General features: G+C 36.3%; 1 protein-coding gene across 2 annotated transcripts in view; it reads right to left on the reverse strand.

Annotated features, from left to right (window-relative positions):
- LOC106058717 (uncharacterized) overlaps positions 1-24926 on the reverse strand; it is a 59734-nt gene extending 34808 nt beyond the window's left edge. For both annotated transcript variants that reach the window (XM_056036222.1, XM_056036224.1), the window contains exons 1-6: positions 24773-24926; positions 17185-17579; positions 12496-12651; positions 6834-7013; positions 5883-5974; positions 4713-4923 (exon numbers count right to left, since the gene is read on the reverse strand). In XM_056036222.1, coding sequence (XP_055892197.1) covers positions 4713-4923; positions 5883-5974; positions 6834-7013; positions 12496-12651; positions 17185-17516 — 971 coding nt within the window. In that variant the 5' untranslated portion in view covers positions 17517-17579; positions 24773-24926. The remainder of the gene's footprint in view (positions 1-4712; positions 4924-5882; positions 5975-6833; positions 7014-12495; positions 12652-17184; positions 17580-24772) is intronic.
- Positions 24927-27317: the final 2391 nt, after the last annotated feature.

Consider the following 27317-nt stretch of genomic DNA (forward strand, 5'->3'; position numbering starts at 1 on the left):
CCTACGGTTTAAATAGCTGATATGTATACTTTATTTTTAAAACCAGAACACTCTTAAACCCATCCATCAAACTGCCCCCAACACTCCCCCAACCGTAACCCAATTGTCTAGCTCTACAATTGAATGTCCTTTTATTGTTGTCACTTTTATCCTTCAATCAAACGGCTCAAAAATTCATATTACGGAGTGTGTACAAATACTTCGTAGACCCCTTAAGTTGTAGTCTTCTAATCTACCTGCATTATAATGCCCCCCAAACACACTCACACATACACACTATTTTAAATAAAATGCACATTATTTTGTTGTCAGTCATAGACCTAGATATAGACAGGCCCCTATAACCCTCTTATAAACTGTATTATACACCCTTGTACTTTTAATAGACCCTTATATGCACTGGACAATTCTTAGGACTTTTAATTAACGATTTAGAATAGCTTGTAGATCTAGTCATTTTAAAATTGTGCTTCGCATTATCATTAACTACAGTTTTTACATTTCAAATTGTAGCAATATTTTCTCTCTACACACACACACACACGCACGCACGCACGCACGCACACACACACACACTCTCTCTCTCTCTCTTTCATTCTGATATACATACAAAATATTGTTACGTATTTCTGAATTTTCTGGCTAGATGTATTAGTTGGCACACAAATAAAAAACACTGCAAAGAACTTGACGACTAAACTTTCAGTTTCATATAACTTTAATGACTATTAACTCTAACAATTCGTCACAAGTTGTGACCTCTATCTTTCACTGGACATTGCTAGTACCTTCTGGAATAACACGTAAGGACACGTCACATCCTGTCTTTGTTGATACATGTACATTCCAGAGAAAATCCGCTGCTGTGTTATCTCGCCGGGGTCATACGTTGACCTCTACCTATCACTGTCATTTGTAACAATATTATACATAAAACACTGATCCATAATCTTCAAATACAAAAACAAAATTTAATAAAATACTCAGCAAGACACAAAGATAAATGCACATTCCTCGTTCCATGTGCTAGGACAAATTTGTACAAATACTCCTTCTTCCCTAGCGCTATTAGAGCATGGAATGGGTTGCCTGAGCTAGCCAGGAAAACCAGTGACTTGGCAGAATTTAGGTCATTGGTTAATATGCATGACTAAATGCATGACGCGTAGGGCGTAATAATCTTTTTTTTTAAAGTAAAATTTGTATTTTATAAGATAAGATAAGAAGATGTAAAAACATAGTTGATAATCGCACTGATCTAAATATAATCCAACACATTCACTCTGACAATGACCTACACCTAGTGGAGGAATAGATTTAAGGTCTAGACCTGTGAGGAAATAGACTGAATGGAACGAAAGAAAGTTACGCACCAAAAAAAAAAAAAAGTCAACAAAAGCAGAACAAATGATAGTTATGTACTTTAGACATTAAGATGTCGGCAGAGAAATAAATAAATATAGACTGGCCGATAAAAGAGTTTTATGAAACACAAATTTGTGACTTGCAATTTTGTGTACTTTATTAAACAGCAGTGTAGTTTTGTTTAATCTCTAAGACTGAAGATCATGCAACTTTTCGGAATTCGGAGATCCGACAACAAAAGATATACATGTTTTCAAGTTACATGAAGTTATTTCCTTTTTCCAGTCTATATTTATCTATGTCTATGGATGTCGGTTTTTAAAGACAAATTTGTAAGACATTGCGAATAAAAATCTTTAGTCGTTGTGGTTTTGATCTTGAAAATCGCTAAGTTAAGTAATAAATAATAGGCTCAATGTTGGTATTTCATTGTAGTCTCTACACGGAAAGTGGGAGATTGATTATGAGTGATTGATTTAGTGATTGATTTAGTGATCGTTTCCCTTTTCAGACCTTGCGATCTATGGGGCAGATGATGTTAAGGTCATCTGTTTCTTTGGCCAACAGTTAACAAGCAGGGTGTTATGTGGCCAGCACAACGACCAACCGCCTTTACTTTACTTTACCCCAACTAATGTCAGGTACCCAATAGAGTTGGGTTGACTCAGGGGCGCCCTAAAAATCCAGAAATTCAAAATCCCAGTCTTCACCGGGATTCGAACCCAGGACCTCAGGTTCGGAAGCCAAGCGCTTAACCATTCGACCACCGCGCCCCTCAAAGCTTCTCTGAAGGCGTTCAGCATAGACCCAGGCACCTGGGAGACAAAGGCACATGGCAGAGCATCATGGTGTCGCGCTGTGACAACTGGCGCACAGGTTGCTGAGGAAAAAAGAACAACGCTGGCAGAAGAAAAACGCCAGAAAAGAAAAGCAAGACAAACGACACTAGCTCCAGCTGGAATAACCTGCCCAGTGTGCAGTCGAACATTCCGAGCTCACATAGGTCTCACCAGCCACATGAGGAGGCATAAAACCCCAGTGCAAAGCCCTCAGCCCCCCGGATGACAAAGTGGTCATCATCGAACCACAATGGACGAACTATATATAGATTTAGTGATCAGGATGAACCATTTTATATTGTACATCAGAACGACTTTAATTTTTATTTAGTTGTTACATCAAAATAGGGTATTTGAACAAACTTTTTTTCTTCAGAATAACAAACTTAATATTACCTTGACCCACTGGCGGATCCAGGGGGGGGGGGGGGCGGTAGGGGCGATCGCCGGACGAATTTTAGTATAGAATTCACACAATTTGTATACGAATTTATTACTTATTTTAATAATATATACTAATTATTTATATTTAAACCTATTTTTAGATTATTTCACCCCCCCCTCTAGTATGTTGGTCGACATGGTGGGGTCGGGAGGGGGCGATGGCATCAATTCCGCCCCCCCTAAACTGTCGAGTGGGGGGGGGGCGGTCCAATTTATATGTAGAAATCACATCTTGCTAACAGAATCAATTAAATATCTATATGATTAAAACTTGTTATTGATATTTTAACCGATCTTTATATTATGTCGTTACCCTCTTGGCCGATGGGGTGGGGATCGAATGCCTCTACTGCCCTTCCCAAATAAAACCTTTGAGTGGGGGGGCGGTCCTACTTATCGGAGAAATCATAGTTTGTGAACAAAATTAGTTGAATTAATATATAAATTTTATATTATGTCGCTCTCCTTCAGGTATTTTTGCCGATTCGGTGGGGTGGGGGGGGGGGGGCAATTGCATGTACTGCCCTCCCCACTCTAGCCCTCTGAGTGGGGGGGGGCGGTCCTATTTTTATGGAGAAATCATTGTATGTGAAAAAAATTAGGTGAATATGTATATAATATAAACTACGTGAACCCATTGTATATTATGTCGCACCACACTCTGATCTCAAATTTCATTAGTAGGCTTAAATATAAAATGAAAAAAAGGTTGTACCAGGTGGGAGGGGCGATATATGCAATCACCTTCCCCCCCATGGGACAAACCAATACTTTTTTTTTTTGTATTATAGTTAACAAATTACAAAATAACAAAAATCTGTCACTAATATAATTTATACATGCTATAAAATTAAGTTCTTATACCGAGTCGCCCCAACCCTATTCTTTAATGCCAAATGCAATCATTAGCGGAAATTATAAAAAGGAGTGAGGATTAATTATTTTCACTCTATCGCCCCCTCCCCTTTCCAGACAGAGTTTATGTAATTTCACATGAATTTATCTTAATTATTTTAAGAATGATTTTGCTTTGAAAAAGTTTTAATTGAAACGAAATTTTCAGTATAAGAGTCACGATTGAGATGATTTCTAAACCCAAATAATTTTTTTCCTAGTCGCCTTTTTCCAACATTTACTCAATCTGATATTTTCCTAGTTAAATAAGTTTTGGACTATAACTCACAATTTATGCTTGTATTTTATTGAATATTATTTATCGAATCATTTTTTTTCGGCGGCGATCTTCAAAGCCTTAATGTAAAGATGTGGGGTATCTTATCTTTTCAAGGAAAAAATTGATTTTATTTGCTATGTATTAAGGGCGTAAAAATTTATGTTAAAGTATTTTTCAACATTATTCAAAAGGTTCTTTATAATAGGATGAATAATGAGCTTTAGGTCAGGAGAATGCGTTTCTTCAGTGAAGAATGCAAGAAAACGCTTTTCGTGATTGGGCTTCGACCCGAACCCCACTGATGAATAATGAGCTATAAATGTTAGGGAAATGCGTTTCTGCAGTGAAGAATGCAAGAAAACGCTTTTTGCGTCGGGGCAAAGCCCCGAACCCCAATAATAAATAATGAGCTGAAGATGTCAGAAAAATGCGTTTCTGCAGTGAAAAAATGCATGAAAATGCTTTTTTCGTCGGGGCTTAGCCCCGAACCCCACTGATAAATAATGAGCTATAAATGTCAGGAGAATGCGTTTCTTCAGTGAAGAATGAAAGAAAACGCTTTTGGCGTTGGGGCTTCGCCCCGAACCCCACCGTAGGAATCTTACAGCGCTCCCCCAGACCCCCAAGCTTGCAAGAGAAAGGCCTCAACATCACTTTTTTATTTTTTCGCTGAACGCACGTTTATGAATAGGGTTAGGGTTTACTCGGCGTTAGGGTTAGGGTTTGGAAAAAAATCGCCCCCCCCCCCCACTCCAAAGTTCTGGATCCGCTAGTGCTTGACCTTCCAAACTTTGACCTACTCTAATTAGCCTATTTGGGTGAGACCTACATTTGTATCTGTGTATGTAAGTCAGACCTATCTTTTGTTTGCGCTTGTAGGTCAGACCTACCTTTGTCTGCGCAGGTGGGTGTAGTTGGAGTATCTCGGCATGAAGTCGATGACAGGTGAAAAGCTGCTCACCACCCACTTGTTGGCGCCTCCGCAATCAAAGTAGGGCGCCGTAAACTCGACCGGGAGACTGCGTGGGTCACTTTCTGACGCACTGGGAGATGCAGGGCCGAAGAAATGAAAGTCTTCAAAGGAATCTCGCTCAAACTGACCTAAACACAGAAACAATATACCATGAAGAAATTATCGCAAATCTAAAGGCTACTGTAACTATAACATCAACTATAAAGGAAAATATTAAAAAGACACATGATAAAGTCTGTAAAGTCAGAGAGAATTTTTTTTTAAACTAGTATGAATTTTGTTTTTACAAAGAATTCAAGCTCTCAGGTAATTGTGAATTATTAGGAAACATTACAGAAATCTTTTGTGTTACGGAATTATACAATTACGATTGTGCAAAGCAGTACGCAACAGGAACTTAGACTACCATTTGGTAACTCCTTTATCTAGTGACGCGATATTCACGACTGACCACGTCATCACATTTTATTCTATGGAGTCACATGTACAAGGGATGTGGAAACAGCTTCATCTTAGTCAGTTAATGTCAAATGAGCTCTAATCAGTGCTTAGAGAAGCCGAGTAATTTACTTGACCTGAAAGACTTAAGACAGCTTTGAAGCCGAGTAATTTAGATGGTGTGAAAGACTTAAGACAGCTTTGAAGCCGAGCAATTAAAATTGTTTGTACTTGTTGCCAAGTCAGCTTGATATGGGACTACTTAGACAAAATAATTAATTTTATTTAATTTTCATCTTCGTTGAATTTAAGAATCAGAAATAGGAATTATTGATAAAGATCTTATGTATTGTTATAACCCTGCCATGCACACCGCAATCCAAGATTGTGCAGAAAGTGCGCTTTATTAGTGACTAGACTAGAAAGGAGGTTGACATGAGAGAAGAAGGGAACGAGTTCCGCCCAAGTCTACAGACGAGAGGAAGATGCTGTGTTCAAGGCAGATGTCCTTTGTGTTTGTCATGTCTCCATGTAAATAAACATCATATATCTCGTTGAGTTGCCTCCCTTCAGTTATCACAGTATGTTGCTAATAATTATGGGATGATATGCTCCACATAAACATAAGGAAACTAAGAAACCATTTTACCTGTAACATTGGAATGTCTGATGCCTACGTAGTATGTAAATTTGGTCAGAGAGTCCATGTTTCCGATGAGATCTGGCATCCAGTTGGAATACCTAACAAACAAACACATTTATTATTTCAATTCTGCATTTCTTTTAAATATTTTACAGGAAAGTACCTCCTAGTATTGCCATTTCTCTAACAATTAATGTGTTTATCTTCCTTTGTGTTTATCTTCCTTTGTGTTTATCTTCCTTTGTGTTTATCTTCCTTTGTGTTTATCTTCCTTTGTGTTTATCTTCCTTTCTGCTATACAAAACCAAATTGATTAATTAGTACTAAATGTTTAACTAGTTGCAAATTTTTGGATTAATTCTTATATTGTTGTCGACTATAAATAATTATGCAAAATGTCAACTTGATCCGAGAATGGAAAATGGGTGAAGAAAAGTGCCAAAACGGAATAAGGAGACTCTCTCTCTCTCTCTCTCTCTCTCCATATATTGTATATTTACACATACACACACATCTTTCATTAAATAGCATTCAAACAAAATAAATTATCACCAACAATTAATTAACTCATTGTTTAATTGGATTTGGATTGGTTCATGTTTTGTTAGGTTTAACTGTGCAAAGTTTTAACTTGATCCGAGAATGGGAAATGGGAGAAAAAACGTGTTTAAACTTTTCACCAGACGGAGAGACAGACAGACAGAGTGAGTTGATATAAGCTTTGTAAAAACGATGAAAAACTAAATGTCAGGAAGCTGGACTCACTTGTTACGTGTGTTGGGGGGAAGAAGGAGAAAAAGAAAACCATTTAAGAAAGAAAAAAAAAAGATTATTTAAAGAAGAGATCTCTTATAGTAGTAGTATTCTAGTATTAGTTGTTTGCTATGAATATTTTATAACATTAATTAATTCATTTGTTTTTACAAAAATGTTTAAAAAAAAACAAATATCACTGACCATGGGTTCATCTTAAACCTCCTGTCTGTGTAGTTTGAATGTCCAGCACCCAAGTCCACTCCCTGAACTACTTGTCTTGTGGGTTCTCTGAGTAGATTATCCTGGTCCGATGTGTCATCCCAGCGATACAGTTTAGGACCAAACAATGGAAGAGTTTTGTTAAAAGGTACGGTGGTATACCTAGAACAAAGGGAAGACATCAATGTCAAAGCGTTTGATTTTCTTTGAATTGTTTCAGTTATGGTCCTTAGAATAATGAGTACACATAGTATACAAAGAATTAAAAGTCAATTTCTATTGTAAATATTCAACTAATATTTGAGCAATCTAAACGATTCACAAACAGTGTGACAGATATAAAATAGAAAGCGAATCTTTTTTTGTATCTTCAATTTTCCTTTTCATATAATTGACAAAAACAGTGAATACATGACATTAACACAAACTATATCTGATAAACAAAGCTTTTTTATAGGAGAGAAGTGTACATTTACAACCATATATCTCAATAATTCAATATTTATTTTCCTTTAGCGATAGGAAATAAAATTTATTAATCACCACTAATTAATAAATTAGTTATTTTTTTTTTTATTGATTCATATTTTGTTAGGGACAATGAATAATTGTGCAAAAAATCAGCTTGATCCCATAAAGGGAAGTTAGAGAAATAACGTGTACAAAATGTGTACAAGACAGACAGACAGACGGAGTGAGTTGTGAGTTGATACAAGCTTTGTAAATTAAAAAAGTAATAGACAGCAAAGCTACGGCATTCACATTAGCATGCAACGTTCTCGCTAAATAAGGGGCTTGGAGGATGACGTCATGTCGTTATGACGCTCCTGAGTCCACCTAATTCTAATGGGTACCTGGCATTAGTCAGAGAAAGTAAAGGCATTTAGTCTTTGTGCTGGTAAAATGGTCCACGTTGACCGTCGGCCATAGAAACAGATGACCTTTACAACATCTGCCCAATAGATCGCCAGCTCCCTAAATGGAACTTTACTTTTTTTGTCACTAACTGAGCCAACCTAGAGCCAACCTAGAGCCAACCTAGAGCCAACCTAGAATATATATATATATTTATAGATCTAGATCTATAAATAACATCTAAATAAATACAAATAAAAATGGACGCGAAACATGAGGATCTAATAGTTGTTTCCTGGCTACTGGATAGAGCCTTTCAGACCTCCTGTCAAAGGGGACCCACCTTTCATCTTTATAGTTACACACTTTGAGTACATAGGTATAACACATTGTAAATGAAATATAGAATAAGTATTATTTAGTGCCCTCTATCCAAATCTAAAAAAAAATTCATTTCTATGTTTTTGAATTACAAAGAAGGAAATCCGCTATTTTTTCTGATAAACTGTTTTAATATTTTCAAAAGCCAATTGCTTTCATTCTTATTTTCTTTTTGCTGCATTCGAGATGAATCTATTAAAACAGCGCAAGTTTCAATTAGGTCACGTGTAATGTGAATTGTGTTTGAAAGAGAGGTGAGGGGGAAGGTGGTTTGGGAAAGATGAAGACCTTGTGCCAAAACCAAACTAATACAGCTCTCTCTATGCTGTCCGACATGTAGATCATCCTGGTTTTCAGTCATGTCTCACTGACCTGCCCATTGTCTCACAATTCCCTCAACTCCCCTTGCGACATGTGCCATGTCCCTTTTGTCAAGGTCTGTTATGTAACAAAGGCGCGATAAGTTATGACAACCCAAACGAACCAACTAAATCAGCTACATGTCACGATCTGCAGGGATTTCATTCCACCGACATACACCCTCCTTTACCTATAAACCTTAACACCTCAATGCTCAATGCCTTTTTTTTTTAAATCCTAAACTTATTAAAAGATAAAGAGGCTTAGCGCTATACAAGTAGAATGTTAAAAGTGATATGAAAATTTAAACTTTTTATTTATTGGCATGCGCTTATCACAACTGGAGATAAATCGTGTTCTGCATAATTTATTCAGATTATCGTTACTTTCTGCAGATAATTGTAATCTTTGTGGAGAACAAAAAGTTTCTTACACTTGTGTTGATTTCGTTTTTCGATTTGTTTGAAGTTGGGAATGAGGAACTAATTAAAAAGTCTAGTCTTGATATCTCCAAGTATTTAATCCGATATTTACATTTTCATTGCAAAAGATCTTTTATAAGTAACATATCAGACGTATTTTAACATTTTTAGCGGCCCCCGAAAGGGGAAAAGACACTATTAGTTTTGTGCGAAATGTCTGTCCGTCTGTCCTTCCGTCCCGTTTAGATATCGTAAACTAGAAAAGATATTGAAAACCCGACATCACAATATTTTAGACCATTCAAAGTTCTGATGCAAAGGCTACTTTTTTTTTCTAAAAGCGAAAAATCTAATTTTTAAAATCAGTTATGCAAGCAGTTTTTTAAAGAGAAAAAGCTAATTAGTATGCATTATAAGTTAGACCTAATTTAAAACGAATATTAATCTTGTAAACTTCATTTTTCTTTAATTTTTTTTTTTCGAATAAGAGATTGAGCTTTTTCAAAACAAATATATTACTTATAAGACATCAGTTAGGCCAGGGGAGGCGCGGTGGTTGAGCGGTAAAGCGCTTGGCTTCAGAACCGGAGGTCCCGGGTTCGAATCCTGGTGAAGACTGGGATTTTCAACTTTGGAATCTTTGGGCGCCTCTAAGTCCAATAAGCTCTAATGGGTACCTGACATTAATTGGGGAAAAGCAACGGCGGTTGGTCGTTGTGCTGGCTACATGACACCCTCGTTAACCTTAGGCCACAAAAACATATGAACTTTACATCATCTGCCCTATAGACCACAAGGTCTGAAAGGGGAACTAGTTAGGCCAGGTTCACATCTAACTTTCACCTATCCTTTGATTTGCGGGACCGTTGGGGCACTACACAAGATCTGTTAACCTTTTTTCTCCATTCTTATCTCTTATTTGTCTTTGATATAATTTCATACGGATGTTCTTTCTGAAAATATTGAAGCCTGGGGGCCGATTTTGAGTTTGTGTTTCCACACAAACTGTCTTTTGTAACCTTGTTAGATATTAATATGGTTATTTTTTATTCAATGTAGACATTTTATCGTATTTAGAAAACATTTGTTTGGAATTTAATAATTGGACAAATTTGAAACTTACTGGACATTTTAAAAAGAATTGGGATGTCATGGGGGTGGGAATAAGTAGAGAATTTTAGAACATTTTTTTAAAATGTACAACACTTGTATACACTTGAACAAAACACTTGTATACACTTGAACAAAACACTTGTATACACTTGAACGAAACACTTGTATACACTTGAACAAAACACTTGTATACACTTCCACAAAACACTTGTATACACTTCCACAAAACACTTGTATACACTTCAACAAATGTGTATACACCTCAACAACTGTGTATACACTTCAACAAAACACTTTGAGACAATTTTGAAAACATTTCTGACACTTACTTTTAAACTTTTTTTCTTTTTTTTTTAATAAACAAAAACAAAACAATTTTATCACTCAATCACTATTAAATCACTTAAGGACTATTAGATGACTTAATCACTATTAGATCATCCTCTCTTCAAAGACTTATGATAGTGTAAGTTTGTAAACATTCGTTTATGTCAAGGTTAAATTGTGCACATAATAGTATGGTTGGATAGTTAAATAGATAAAGTGTCGCTCTCTTGAATAATAATAATAATAATAATAATAATCTTTATTGTCCGTATGGAAATTTGTATTACAATTTGTGCATTACACCAAAAAAAAACTTAAGAACTATAAGAAACCAAAGTGGTATGATGTACTACGCCGGGCTCCCCATCTGAACAGTGTTTATTAACTTTCTAAAGGGGTTGTAATTTAGCCTTGGCTCATCTGCCTGGGCACCCCTAACAGTCTAGCAGTCAATTTATGCAATGAATATCCAGAAACGAATAAACCAAATATTAACGTAATATAATGAATAACAATATTGCATATAACAATAAAAGGTTTAATGGGTTAATGATATGATGAGACAAACATTACGAATGAATATCTATAGCATTTACAAGGCAATTACAAGTTACATTCAAAGGAACTATAGCACAGCTTAATCTCAGTGCCATAGTCGATCAGGACTCACAACGCCCCACCCCAACGCCACGGGCAACAATAGTCAAATACCAAGCCTACAACTCAGACTCGACTCCAGCACAGTCCCAAGCCTGCGTCCCCAATAATGGGGCAAGAAAACCACACCGAGAACTTCATCTCAAGGCAAAACAAGAGATGTGGTGGTGTATCCTCCATAGTAACCGCTTCTTCTATAGATAGGTTTTCAAACCGAAATGAATTATTTCCTTTAATTCTCTAATCTTCTGTCTAGAAACTTGAAGCTTCTAGGAAGAAATGTGTAGGTCTAAATAAACTTCCTGTTTACACTGGCAACACGTGGATGGAAGAGAGTCCCAGCAGCCATGTCACTTTCCAACTTGATGGTCTCCCAGACAGAAGTTTGCAAGACAGTCCTATGGAAGAGAGTCCCAGCAGTCATGTCACTTTCCAACTTGATGGTCTCCCAGACAGAACAGTTTGCAAGACAGTCCTATGGAAGAAATTCCCAGCAGCCATGTCACTTTCCAACTTGATTGTCTCCCAGACAGAAGTTTGCAAGACAGTCCTATGGAAGAGAGTCCCAGCAGCCATGTCACTTTCCAACTTGATCGTCTCCCAGACAGAACAGTTTGTAAGACAGTCCTATGGAAGAGATTCCCAGCAGTCATGTCACTTTCCAACTTGATGGTCTCCCAGACAGAGGTTTGCAAGACGGTCCTATGGAAGAGAACTTCCTGTATTTCCAGACTCTTCGACTACCTGTTTGTACAACTAAATAGAAGTAGAAAAAGTCTCCACTCTGTTGCGTACACCACATGACACCGAATGATTGTAATTGAGGATTTCTATGTAACATTTTGTCACGTGATATTTGTTAGGAAAGAAATCTTGGAGAAGGTTTTTAGCGACTCAGTTTTTTGTATAGCACACTAAGATTTTATTTATCGTGGGGAAATATATTAATTTGTAATTCTGTTAAAAAAAAAAGCGCATGACACTGGTAGTCGAAATCCCAATTCCATATATAACTGATAACAATAAATAGGTAGGTATATTTCGGGTTCCTTGTGTACAGGATATAGGTAAAGTGGATAACATTTAAATTTTAAAATGTATACATTAGCATTTGTGCACATTTTAGCACAATCAAATGTAGGTTATTTGACTTTTAGCACAAGGTAAGTTTTATTTACAAAAGTATAGCAACCTTGACATTGGTTGACCTATTCATCTGTAAATCCCTCCAAATCGTCTTCTTTTTATTTTCTTATATTTTACTTGAGGTTACTTTATATCGCTCTTAGATTTCTACGTATCACATTCTCTTCTTTTACTTTATTACTGTATTTGATCTCTTAAAGAATGTAAACTGGATCTTAAACATCAAACTCTAATAAGAGAGGAGATTGCTCTGTTCGGCAAATTCCCACTGTGTTTATAGAAGGTAGGTAAAAGAATGTCGGAAAATTTTGTTTCGCTTTGACAGCACGCAACATTTCTGCTACAATTGGTGGGGAGGGGGGAGAACGTGAAGTCCTACTTACCAGTTCGGGTAGTGGCAGTGGTTGTCGAAGAAGAGTGAGCTCCCGTTGAGAACTTTGGGGTTTGCGTTGATATCCGCGGTGGCGCTGTAGTAGAAGTAGACCCACCCGGGCTGTTTGGCAAAGTTAGACGAAGTATTCATCCTCTGTAGAATGTAGCTGGACAAACACAAATGTATATGATCAACAATATAAACCAAAAAGAAATACTATAGTTTTTACACTTAATATGCACCCTTGTTATCTAAAGTGTACACGCAACTCCCGGACATAGAAAAATCAGATATTAAGGACTACATATTGGAAACAGGAACGGTGAGAAGGAAACAGATCACAAACTTTAGCGTAGATCACATTTTACAAAAAACAATTTAAAAATTGCTAACCTCCTGTTGTAATAGAGAAAGGTAAAACCAAACATGTGTCCCACTATCTTTCCACAAATATCTGGTCACCTTAGCGTAGGTGTGATAAACTATTTGTGATAGCATATTTGTGAAAATATATCTTGTGATAACATATCGGTGATAAAATGTCTGTGAATGCAAAGTTGTGATAGCTTATCAGTGATAACAAAAAATAACATTTTTGTGATAGCATATCTGTGATAACATATCTGTGATAACATGTCTGTGATAGCATATCTGTCATGACATAACTTTAATACTATATCTCTTATAATATATCTTTTATTGCATATCTGTGGTGAAATGTTTTATAACATGTCTGTTACAGCATTATCTGTGATGGCATATCTGTGATGGCATATCTGTGATGGCATATCTGTAAGACGTTTTAAAAAGCAAAGGTTTTCAATATCTTCTTATCAGCATCATCAACTGGTTTGTTACTTTGCTGCTTCTCCTATTTCTTCCTGATGACATTTCCTGGCTGAGCTTCTTTGCCTAAACATTGAAAGTGTAAGGAGACAGGAACTCAAATATCTAGGACTATGTGAAAGTGTAAGGAGACAGGAACTCAAATATCTAGGACTATGTGAAAGTGTAGAGAGACAAGAACTCAAATATCTAGGACTATGTGAAAGTGTAAGGAGACAGGAACTCAAATATCAAGGACTATGTGAAAGTGTAGAGAGACAAGAACTCAAATATCTAGGACTATGTGAAAGTGTAGAGACAAGAACTCAAATATCAAGGACTATGTGAAAGTGTAGAGAGACAAGAACTCAAATATCAAGGACTATGTGAAAGTGTAGAGAGACAAGAACTCAAATATCACGGACTATGTGAAAGTGTAGAGAGACAAGAACTCAAATATCAAGGACTATGTGAAAGTGTAGAGAGACAAGAACTCAAATATCAAGGACTATGTGAAAGTGTAGAGAGACAAGAACTCAAATATCAAGGACTATGTGAAAGTGTAGAGACAAGAACTCAAATATCAAGGACTATGTGAAAGTGTAGAGAGACAAGAACTCAAATATCAAGGACTATGTGAAAGTGTAGAGAGACAAGAACTCAAATATCAAGGACTATGTGAAAGTGTAGAGAGACAAGAACTCAAATATCAAGGACTATGTGAAAGTGTAGAGAGACAAGAACTCAAATATCAAGGACTATGTGAAAGTGTAGAGACAAGAACTCAAATATCAAGGACTATGTGAAAGTGTAGAGAGACAAGAACTCAAATATCAAGGACTATGTGAAAGTGTAGAGACAAGAACTCAAATATCAAGGACTATGTGAAAGTGTAGAGACAAGAACTCAAATATCAAGGACTATGTGAAAGTGTAGAGAGACAAGAACTCAAATATCAAGGACTATGTGAAAGTGTAGATACAAGAACTCAAATATCAAGGACTATGTGAAAGTGTAGAGAGACAAGAACTCAAATATCTAGGACTATGTGAAAGTGTAGAGACAAGAACTCAAATATCAAGGACTATGTGAAAGTGTAGAGAGACAAGAACTCAAATATCAAGGACTATGTGAAAGTGTAGAGACAAGAACTCAAATATCAAGGTCTATGTGAAAGTGTAGAGACAAGAACTCAAATATCAAGGACTATGTGAAAGTGTAGAGAGACAAGAACTCAAATATCAAGGACTATGTGAAAGTGTAGAGACAAGAACTCAAATATCAAGGACTATGTGAAAGTGTAGAGAGACAAGAACTCAAATATCAAGGACTATGTGAAAGTGTAGAGACAAGAACTCAAATATCAAGGACTATGTGAAAGTGTAGAGAGACAAGAACTCAAATATCTAGGACTATGTGAAAGTGTAGAGACAAGAACTCAAATATCAAGGACTATGTGAAAGTGTAGAGACAAGAACTCAAATATCAAGGACTATGTGAAAGTGTAGAGAGACAAGAACTCAAATATCTAGGACTATGTGAAAGTGTAAGGAGACAGGAACTCAAATATCAAGGACTATGTGAAAGTGTAGAGAGACAAGAACTCAAATATCTAGGACTATGTGAAAGTGTAGAGACAAGAACTCAAATATCAAGGACTATGTGAAAGTGTAGAGAGACAAGAACTCAAATATCAAGGACTATGTGAAAGTGTAGAGAGACAAGAACTCAAATATCACGGACTATGTGAAAGTGTAGAGAGACAAGAACTCAAATATCAAGGACTATGTGAAAGTGTAGAGAGACAAGAACTCAAATATCAAGGACTATGTGAAAGTGTAGAGAGACAAGAACTCAAATATCAAGGACTATGTGAAAGTGTAGAGACAAGAACTCAAATATCAAGGACTATGTGAAAGTGTAGAGAGACAAGAACTCAAATATCAAGGACTATGTGAAAGTGTAGAGAGACAAGAACTCAAATATCAAGGACTATGTGAAAGTGTAGAGAGACAAGAACTCAAATATCAAGGACTATGTGAAAGTGTAGAGAGACAAGAACTCAAATATCAAGGACTATGTGAAAGTGTAGAGACAAGAACTCAAATATCAAGGACTATGTGAAAGTGTAGAGAGACAAGAACTCAAATATCAAGGACTATGTGAAAGTGTAGAGACAAGAACTCAAATATCAAGGACTATGTGAAAGTGTAGAGACAAGAACTCAAATATCAAGGACTATGTGAAAGTGTAGAGAGACAAGAACTCAAATATCAAGGACTATGTGAAAGTGTAGATACAAGAACTCAAATATCAAGGACTATGTGAAAGTGTAGAGAGACAAGAACTCAAATATCTAGGACTATGTGAAAGTGTAGAGACAAGAACTCAAATATCAAGGACTATGTGAAAGTGTAGAGAGACAAGAACTCAAATATCAAGGACTATGTGAAAGTGTAGAGACAAGAACTCAAATATCAAGGTCTATGTGAAAGTGTAGAGACAAGAACTCAAATATCAAGGACTATGTGAAAGTGTAGAGAGACAAGAACTCAAATATCAAGGACTATGTGAAAGTGTAGAGACAAGAACTCAAATATCAAGGACTATGTGAAAGTGTAGAGAGACAAGAACTCAAATATCAAGGACTATGTGAAAGTGTAGAGACAAGAACTCAAATATCAAGGACTATGTGAAAGTGTAGAGAGACAAGAACTCAAATATCAAGGACTATGTGAAAGTGTAGAGAGACAAGAACTCAAATATCAAGGACTATGTGAAAGTGTAGAGACAAGAACTCAAATATCAAGGTGGGAAGCGTGGTCGAGAGGCCAAGTGCGCTTGAACTTGGCTTGGCTTGGCTACCTAGAAGGGGGCTCGAGGTTCGACACCCGACTCGGGCAGAGTTGTGTTTACTGAGCGCCCAAAGGCAGCACGGAAAACCAACTCCTAGATACCCCCTCCCCCCCACCGGTCCACAAATGAGATTGGACCAAAAGCGCTCTGAGCATGCTCTAAGCATGAAAGTAGCGCTATATAAAAGCAATAATAAAAAAAAAAAAAAAAAAAAAAAATATCAAGGACTATGTGAAAGTGTAGAGACAAGAACTCAAATATCAAGGACTATGTGAAAGTGTAGAGAGACAAGAACTCAAATATCAAGGACTATGTGAAAGTGTAGAGACAAGAACTCAAATATCAAGGACTATGTGAAAGTGTAGAGAGACAAGAACTCAAATATCAAGGACTATGTGAAAGTGTAGAGACAAGAACTCAAATATCAAGGACTATGTGAAAGTGTAGAGAGACAAGAACTCAAATATCAAGGACTATGTGAAAGTGTAGAGAGACAAGAACTCAAATATCAAGGACTATGTGAAAGTGTAGAGACAAGAACTCAAATATCAAGGACTATGTGAAAGTGTAGAGACAAGAACTCAAATATCAAGGACTATGTGAAACTTTTTCTTTTGTTTCGACTTGCTCGCTTCCATTCTTAATTGTTGTTTATTTCCTTTTTGTTTGGAGTCACGTAAACTTTCTCGTATTTATTTTCAAACACAAAACTTTTGTTCTATTTTCAACTATGTTCGGAACCTTATATCAAGAAACACCAACTGGTTCAATGGTTACCCAAACAGGTACTCGAACCGAAGATTGGCAACTAGATTATTCAGCGAAGACATAGTTTTTTTTTTCTGTTGTTTTTTTTAAATAACAATTATGTTGGGGGTATGTAGAAACACCTACTGGTTCAATAGTTACCCCAGACAGGTACGCGAACCGAAGATTGGCAACTAGATAATTCAGCGAAGACAATAATTTTTTTTTGTATAACAATTATGTTGGGGGTATGTACGACTGTATACTTTACCTGTAAAAGAAGGCTCTATTGAGCGCCATATTGTGGATGTGTACCAGAGAGGAACGGTTCCGGTACCAAGTCTTGGACAGCAGGGTGTTGAAGTAGGGCAGCTGAGATACCACATCTTTCCTTAAGGTCAGCTGCTCTTTGCTCTTGGCCCTACAATTCTTCGCGTTGACCGAGTCCATGTGAGCGATGATCTCATCGTAGCGGTCAACTGCCATCCACGTGAACTTGGTCTTCGCCTGAGCCCCGAGAAGAAAGATGGCCAGAGCCAAAGTCATTCCTGGAAACACTACAACTGTCAGATGTTGGACAATAAGATGTGATCTTCTGGACATGTTTCTGGCCGTTTTTTGATGTAAGTATTCAGAGCTGATAATCAACAATGTCTTAACAAGTGGCTGAAACAGAAAATAAATAGTCAAACAAAAAAAAACAACAACAGCACATTTTAGTTTAACATAAAAAAAAAAGTATTTTTAAAAGAAGCCATAAATATGGCATACTTTTTTAAAAAACTTGAGTGAACTTGCATGATTAGCGTTAGGAGTCGCTGGCTGTTTTCCGAGTAAGCTTTAGGGGGAGAACACCGTCCAATTGCGGCCGTATCTTATTTTTTCATTATTTCATGCTCATCTCCCTTAGCTAAGTACATTTTCATTACAAAACAAAATGAATTAATGACGACTTATGGATTAAATAATTACTAATTGGTTCATGTTTTTATTGGTTCATGTTTTTATTGGTTACTGTTATTGACAGCGACTAATTGTGCAACGTTTCAACTTGAAAGTGGGAGAAATCACGTGGGCGAGATTTTTACCAGACAGACAGGCGGGTTGGGTGAGTTTGGTCAAATGTAGAATGAAATAGAAAATAAATTTACTCCACAAGCCACTTGGATCGACCTGCATTTAAATACATATATATCTAAACTTTATATATATATATATATATATATATATATATATATATATATATATATATATATATATATATATATATATATATATATATGCCTATGATCTAAATCTATTTCGATCTCGTAAAAAAATCAAAAGTGATATTTTTTTAATGTACATATCTAAACTTAGACTAGAGATCTATATCTAGAATTAAAATGAAAATGCTAGGTCTATTTTTATATAATGAAGAATTAATTGAGGTCAACAATTCTCGTAGATAGATTGAACATTTCAGCAATTCTTGCTATTGAGCGTGACCTATGAAGGAAACAGAAGTTGTCTGCTCTACTGTCTGACTACACGCAAGGCTCGTACAGTTCAGTTTCATTGGGATGTCTGCTCTACTGTCTGACTTCGCTACACGCAAGGCTCGTACAGTTCAGTTTCATTGGGATGTCTGCTCTACTGTCTGACTACACGCAAGGCTCGTACAGTTCAGTTTCATTGGGATGTCTGCTCTACTGTCTGACTTCGCTACACGCAAGGCTCGTACAGTTCAGTTTCATTGGGATGTCTGCTCTAGGCCTACTGTCTGACTACACGCAAGGCTCGTACAGTTCAGTTTCATTGGGATGTTTGCTTCTTTTCTAATACCAAAACATTAATTTCCACTTAATATCCTTATCCCTACCCAAACTGGGACCCCGCGCATTCCGTTTTGCATAAGGCATCGCAATTGTTAGGGCCGGCCTTGCTGAAGGTCATCGGCCTTATGGATGTTAACAAAGCGCGTCTGAGTTGAAGTCGTTGATAACACTGCGTCCTATGTTTGGATTCCTTGACTAAAACCAGCAGGCTGTCTCTGTTCATCTAGACACAAATCTAGTCATGCGTAAACACTTTTACCTGGGCTTTTTTTTTATACCCAGTTGTAAAACTCAGAGCGAACAAAAAATACATAGGATTTGAACAGTTCCCCTATGAGAATTTATGCTCTATTCACTGTCTACAAAGTGGGCAGTCTATAAATTCCTCAAGGAATACGCACAGCAGCAAACACATTTACATAAAAGTTTAGTCTGAAGATCTATGCCTTATTTAAGACTCTCATTCAAACTTTTATATAAATATGTGGTTACTTTCACTTCTCTCCCTATTCCCAATCAAAAATTAAATTAATTAATTAATAATAAATGGTCAAAAGCACGATTTTACTTTGCATTTGTATTACTTATAATAAAAACTTAATAAAAAAGACAGTCTTGCTGCCTACCCCTCTACATCATACAGACGTAATCCCCGTTGTAAAGAGCAGATTACTGTGAATAGTCTTCAGTATGAAAATCTCCGTTAGTTATCTGCGATTGTTCTATTTGCTCATATGCAGGCTATTTGGTCGTAGAACTATTTCTGAACTGGTCAATTTGTTACTAGACAAATAATAATGCAAAGAACTTCTCATTTTATTTTGTGTACTTACAGTCATGGAAGAATAAAGTTGAATAACTATTTGGTCCCTTTTAGTCTAATAGGTAATGGATCATGTTATTGACTAGTGGCACCCTGGCCTATCCTATCAATAGATCTAACAAAGGCTTTGATCTATTTTGTTTTTCGCCTAATGTGCTAAATTATTGGTTGTTACATATACATCTAAATCAGTGGTTCCCATACTTAACCACTTGACATGCTTTCAAGCATTTGGCCGCCTTTTACGTTTGTGTAACAAATCATCTTCAAATGTAGCCCGTTTGTTCAATGATTTCTTCTTGTTGTACAGATTTATTAAGTACATTGAAAGGAGAACGAAGCAAAACAACATTAATACGTAAAGGAAATCACAAACAAACGTTTTTTTAGTTGCTGCTTTCATAGTAAGGTTTGTTAGGAAAATTATATTCTGTATCGGTTGTCGTTCTTATGTTTACATGTGCTTGTAACTCGTCCGAAAGAATGTGTTCACGAAATGTGTGTTGTATAGTCATTCAGTGTGTTAAAGCCAGACTAAGTGGACTTGGCTTTCGACTGTGTTATCATTATGTTCATAATAAGGTTCAATATTAAAACTTCTCGTTTATTGATGTCAAGTTTGTTTTTATTTGAATGTTGACCCCTTGCTGTAGCTTTTTCCAATAGACATGAAGATGGCTAAACAATGAAAAACTTACTGGTGATGTTCAATAATATCTGATAATTATAAAAATACAACCTCTGATTTCCTTATTTAAAATGTATTTTAAACTCTTCATTAGAACTTATGTAAAGCAGTTCCTGTTGTACTGTCTTGATTATAAATTGAGCTATGACTATATACAGATTATCCTCAAACCTCAATTGCAATACAAATAGAAGGCGTTTAAATGTTTGACATAATTCATTAAATTCTTATTAGAAATACTGAGATTTTGGACTTAGTTTTGATCAAATTTAGTTTATTTCATGTAGCTGCAAGTTCATTACATTCAATTAATGAGTCAAGTCGGTTCAAAAGTTTCTTTCTAATGTACACTTGATTTCATGTTTATGTTTTCAAAATAGGATCCTAACATCCAAGCGCTCAAAAAGAGTGTTGAATAGAGAACAAAATATTGTCATGCATTAATTAAACCTATTAACAACCAATGTACTTCAGTGTGAAGGAACAATTGAAAACGTTATAGACAAAGATTAGTTCTTTAGATCTATAGTAAAACAAACATATTCCAATACTAAAGCTTCATTACCAAGCAAGATTTATTTCTCCAGATTTATAGAGAAATATGTCGTTTGCAAATAATTACATAAGAAGCCTTCAATGCCACATGTTACGTCATCATTGCGACTTTGATTTCTTTTTATGATGCCAAATGTAAGATTGTGTACACCATTTGTTTTTTTAAACTTATTCAGTGTCTGGCAAAATAAAATTGTCTGCTAAAGTGCGCGGTTCTCATAATGTTATTATTAGTAAAGCTATTTTCAGACGCTTGTAAAGCAGCATCTCTTGTTTGCGATGTTGACGTGAGCATTTTGTCCACTCTGGTCTTATTATAAACATCATTTTTGAGTGTTGGAATCTCTTCTCATCCTGAACTATTAGATCAGGGGGACATCATTTCCAAAGATCCTCCAGTTTAGATCTTTTCCTCGTGTATTTAATCTTGTTGCATAAAAGGCACCTGGTAATGATTGTCTAGACAGAGAAGGAATAAAGCCAAATTTAAGATAATCTAACACTGTACTGTCTAGATTTCTGATTATATTCGCAATATTTGGCCAAGTTTAATTTTAGTTTCATGTAGCAACAATTAAACTATTTCAATGAGATGTTAGAATGTAATTTTTTTTTAAATAATCATTCCAAAAAAAAAGGTCCAATTTAAACGATTGTAAATGTAAATTCTAAGTGTGCATCAGTAAATTTCATTTTACATTAATGTTCACGGAATCAAAGGGAAATGAAATTGAAAATCTCGACCTGCATAATTGTGATCACTATCGTACATCAGCATTTACATCTCAGAGACACCCACCCCCTCCACGATTTATGTTTTCTCTTCCATCGACTCCTTGGAAGTTGTCCTAGATCCTTTGGGAGTGACTGATCCTAATCCTAACCTTGGAAGTTGTCCTAGATCCTTTGGGAGTGACTGATCCTAATCCTAACTTTGGAAGTTGTCGTAGATCCTTTGGGAGAGACTGATCCTAATCCGAACCTTGGAAGTTGTCCTAGATCCTTTGGGAGTGACTGATCCTAATCCTAACCTTGGAAGTTGTCGTAGATCCTTTGGGAGAGACTGATCCTAATCCGAACCTTGGAAGTTGTCCTAGATCCTTTGGGAGAGACTGATCCTAATCCTAACCTTGGAAGTTGTCCTAGATCCTTTGGGAGAGACTGATCCTAATCCTAACCTTGGAAGTTGTCCTAGATCCTTTGGGAGTGACTGATCCTAATCCTAACCTTGGAAGTTGTCCTAGATCCTTTGGGAGTGACTGATCCTAATCCTAACCTTGGAAGTTGTCCTAGATCCTTTGGGAGAGACTGATCCTTATCCAAGTCATTTTCTTTAGTTACAGCGCCCTGGATCTGAGTATCGTTTCATTGACTTGCATTCTGCCGAGATCATCATTTTTAAATAGTAATATTTTTTCTCGGTTTATATATTAGCTTTGTTTCTTTGACCCAGTTATATTTTGTTTTATTAAATATTGAAAAGTATAGATATATATTTCTACATACATCTTATCTATACTTGATCAAGACATAGAGATCCACTCATAGAAGGAATGACCCCACATGATGAAAGAACCCAGTCGAGTAGATTAATATAGATCAAGAGAGGATTGATAACATAATGACAATAACATCATATCGCTTCTCTATGAAACTTAATCTTATAATAAAAAAAAAAAAGAAAATTTACATTTCTTAGTACTTTAAAATTTGTTTGCGTAATATTAATTAAGTTGGATCTAGATTCGAGTTCCATGTATAACCATTGTGACCTCTGGTGTCAACTGGCAGGAAAGATCGACGTGATAGTAAAGTTAATCTTTTCAGAAATTTAAAACTAAGGCAAATGTATCAATAAAAAATCTTTTAAAACAAAATTGTCAATAAACAAGGTTACAAAAGACAGTTTGTGTGGAAACACAAACTCAAAATCGGCCCCCGAAAAGGTCCATCCAGGCAAGCTTCAATATTTTCAGAAACAACATGCAAATGAAATTATATCAAAGACAAATGAGAGATAAGAATGGAGAAAGAAGGTTAACAGGTCTTGTGTAGTGCCCCAACGGTCCCGCAGATCAAAGGATAGGTGAAAGTGAATGTAAAGTTAGATGTGAACCTGGCCTAACTAGTTTCACTTTTAGACCTTGTGGTCTATAGGACAGATGATGTAAAGCTCATCTGTTTTTGTGGCCTACGATTAGCGAGGGTGTCATGTAGCCAGCACAACGACCAACCGCCTATACTTTTCCCCAACTAATGTCAGGTACCCATTAGAGCTGAGTGGACTCAGAGGCGCCCAAAGATTCCAAAGTTGAAAATCCCAGTCTTCACCAGGATTTGAACCCGGACCCTCAGTTCGGAAGCCAAGCGCTTTACGAACTCAGCCACCGCGCCTCCCTTGGCCTAACTGATGTCTTATAATTGATCCAATTGTTTAGAAAAAGCTCAATCTCTTATTCGAATCTACTTTGCAATAAAAATTAAGTTCTTAAAAATGAAGTTTATAAGATTACTATTCATTTAAAATTAGGTCTAACTTATAATGCATACTAATTAGCTTTTTCTCTTTAAAAAACTGCTTGCATAACTGATTTTAAAAATTAGATTTTTCGCTTTCAGAAAAAAAAAAGTAGCCGTTGCATCAGAACTTAAAATGGTCTAAAATATTGTGATGTTGGGTTTTCAATATCTTTCGCGTTTACGAGATCTAAACGGGACGGACGGACAGACGGTCAGACGGACAGACGGACAGACATTTCGCACAAAACTAATAGCGACTTTTCCCCTTTCGGGGGCCGCTAATAAGTGAAACAATTTTATAATTTAATTTTGTAAAGAGACATAAATAGTTTTCGTTTGTTACTTTATGTCTATAGGTCTGTGAGTTGATAAATCGCGGATAAGAATTTGATTCAGTTTTCCAGTCTAGATATAATATATATAGGTCTGTGGCTGAAATGTTTTTTTGAAATAGTATTTTCAATATATTTTCTAGATTCTGAGATTAATGGGATGGGCGCACTGTCAGACAGACCATACAATACTATAGTGGCTTTTCGTTTTTGGGGCACTAAATACCTACCAAAAAATATCTTTTCTTTTATGATGGAATTGTAAAAAAAAAATTGAAAAAATAAAAATCAGTGGAATTAAAACAACAACAACAATTTGAGGAAGAAAAAAAAGGTCCAGATTGCACATGCTTCTGCCCGCCCCCCTTTATATGAAGGTATTTTGTAGGGAACACAATGACAATCCTAATTTATTTGTACCGGCAAATAGTAAACGCTCTTTAACGCTGTGACCCAAACCCATTCTATAAGCCCTCCCAGCCAATACAACGGGCTTGAACTAAAGATCTAGCATTAAAGTCTACTCCCTCCATATACAGGGGCTACAGAGTTACTATACACACAGTACATGCGTTAGAAGTTAAAAGTGACTACATAAACAGATTGGACGGGTAGAATAAGCCTGCATTGGTTAATGGCCTCTCATGCAAGTTAAAGGCCTCTCATGCAAGTTAAAGGCCTCTCATGCAAGTTAATGGCCTCTCATGCAAGTTAAACGCCTCTACAACTCAGCGACACTCAGCGCGTGCACCTTTTCATTACTTTTCGATATTTAGCCTTTTGGCAAATAGTCCATCAAAGGTACACCTATAGAGAACATAAACCAAATTGAATCCACAAAAAGAATACAATTTTAAGTATTTGCATTGCATTTCTTTTCTTAGCCTCTTTTCAAACAAGTTCAATATAGACAAGTTTAATATATACAAGTTCAATATAGACAAGTTCAATATATACAAGTTCAATATAGACAAGTTCAATATATACAAGTTCAATATAGACAAGTTCAATATAGACAAGTTCAATATAGACAAGTTCAATATAGACAAGTTCAATATAGACAAGTTCAATATAGACAAGTTCAATATATATATAAAGTGCTAGGAGTTTTACGTGATACTTACCTGTTTGTTTTAAAATTTAAAGTAAAATTGTAGCTTCTGGGATGTAAGTTTCCTAGTTGAAAATACAAAACTTCACATAATGTCAAACATAAAAAGAATTTATTTCCCAAAAAGTTATTGCAAGCAGAGCATTAGATTAGCTTATTACTATTCAGTTCGCTGCACCTTATTATTTTATAGAGTCGGGTTCAAAGTTGAACATTGATAGGTTGCTCCGCCCACCTCTCGTTTGGATTGGGAGAAAAAGAAAAGTTATACCTGTTCACGTAATTGGGAGAGGTTCTCAAAATTTGTAGACATGGACTGCCCAAGCGCCTTGGATTATTGTTGGGAGAGGCTCTCAACATTTATAGACATGGTCATGTTTACTCTTTGGACAAAGGTTCTCAACATTTGTAGATATGGACTGCTCAAGCAGTCTCGGATCTTCGTTGGTAGAGTTTCTCAACATTTGTAGAAATCGGACTACTCAAGCATCCTATAAATATCTCAAGCAGCCCTATAAATATAACTTTTTGAGACTCAAAGACAGGAGCAGACGACCAAAAGGCAACGTTCGTAGACAACGGCGTGTCTGCATTAGACGTGGCTAATATGCCGGTGGCAACTGAGTTTGCGTGGTCTTGTAAATAGAGAAATCAAATAAAATGTTTATTATAGCAATAATAATAAACATAAATTTGAATTATAAATAGTATACACATATATTAAGAACATATACAGTATTTAAATATTAGTAAACTTATAGAGACAGTGCAACATTTAAAAGAAAGATTCGTTGCGTTAAATTGTTTCATCTCCCATGTTTGAGTCTAGAGTTTGGTAATAGCGTCCAGGGTAAAGTGGTCGTCTTTCAAGCTAAGTTTTAATATATATATATAACACGCGCACACACACGCACGCACACACACACTCTCTCTCTCTCTCTCTCTCTCTCTCTGTCTCTCTCTCTTAGATATACACCCAGATTATGTCCAGCTTAGTCATACATACGTTTCATGGGCTGATTGTACTGAAATCTAGGATGATCACCAAGTAAACGTTTGATGACTTGTCGTCTGCCCATCCTTTCTTACATCACTACCTGGCAAGGAGTGTAAGAACAACTATCTGGGCTCCACCGTTCTCTCTGGCTGATGAGACAGAGTCACGCACACAGTGAGCTGCACACCAGGGGATGGTTTCTGTTTGCCTCTCCACAGTGCTACATCGCGGTCCGACCTACGGCTTTGCAAGATCAAATTGAGCTCCTACAAATGTTGATTTGTTTTGAACCCGAACAAAATAGTCACGCTCACACGCATGTATACATACTTTCATGGGTGTAGGAGGGATTTTTTTATGGGAGGAGGTTTAACAATGTTCATTATTTTTCTTTACACACACACAGATTTGCCCAGGCGCCAAATGTTTTTCCCTGTATTGGGGAACATCAAAAATGCATGTTTTTCACGTAGCGTCATGCTATTCTTCTAACAAAAATAAATCAAATCTGCTATTTACTGCACTTTATTAATGAATTACAGCAACTGGTGGTAAAACAGATCAAATAGTCATAAATGTTATCTAGGGAAGGTGGTGTGGAGGATTAAACCTCAATACCTCCATTGGTACACTCCCCTGATAACTGTAGTTTTGATTTATTTGTTTTTTTTTATAAAAAGGGGGGGGGACCTTCTTTCCCTTGAATGTGAGTGACTTAACTTTAGTATCTCTCGTATATTTACTTTACCCAGTGACTTTTATCCTCGAGTTCGGTAATTGAGTTTTTCTTTAGTCTTTTTTTTTTTTTTGTGGTAGGGTTGAATCTCAAAACCCCCCTTTCATGCCTTTTATGGAATTGTCGAGACTATCGTTTTCTATATTGGACCCTAAAACCTCTTCTTGGCTAAGCTGGCACAAGGGAGTTCTAAACTCAAAGCTCACTTACTTCGGGTGGGAGGGGGGAGGGGAGAGTGAGCCTCAACCCAAATACATTCTCTAATACAAGATCTACATTGTTTTAGCCAATAGTCTGCATGGGGTCCAAAATTTCATTCCCGTTGAAGGCACAAGATCTAAACATTGTGATTTTAGGACAGCCCAACTCTAAAGGTCACCTGATATACCACGTTGTGGAAGTAAACTTGCTTGGTCGTTGTGTTAGCCTCATGTCACCCTCGTTAACCATTGGCCATAAAAACAAATGATATTTATATCATCGCTGAAAGGTGTGAAAGAAGTACCCTGCATAAATAATGAACTCCGGTGTCAAGATATTCTATCATATGAACATTATTGTATTCGTCAGAGTCATAAATTTTAGCGGTCCCCGAAAGGGGAATAGACGCTATAAGTTTTGTGTGGTCTGTCTGTCCGTCCCGTTTAGATTTCAGAAACTAGAAGAGAAAATGAAAATTGGACATCACGATATTTTAGATCATTCAAAGTTCTGATGCAATGGCTACTTTTTTTTTTCCGAAAGTGAACCATTTATTTTTTTTAATTATATATGCAAGCAGCCTTTTTTAAAAAATTAAACCACTTTTTAATGAAAAACTTCAGG

The sequence above is a fragment of the Biomphalaria glabrata genome, chromosome 7 (assembly GCF_947242115.1).
Source record: "Biomphalaria glabrata chromosome 7, xgBioGlab47.1, whole genome shotgun sequence".
In the NCBI taxonomy this organism is placed as follows: Eukaryota; Metazoa; Mollusca; class Gastropoda; family Planorbidae; genus Biomphalaria; species Biomphalaria glabrata.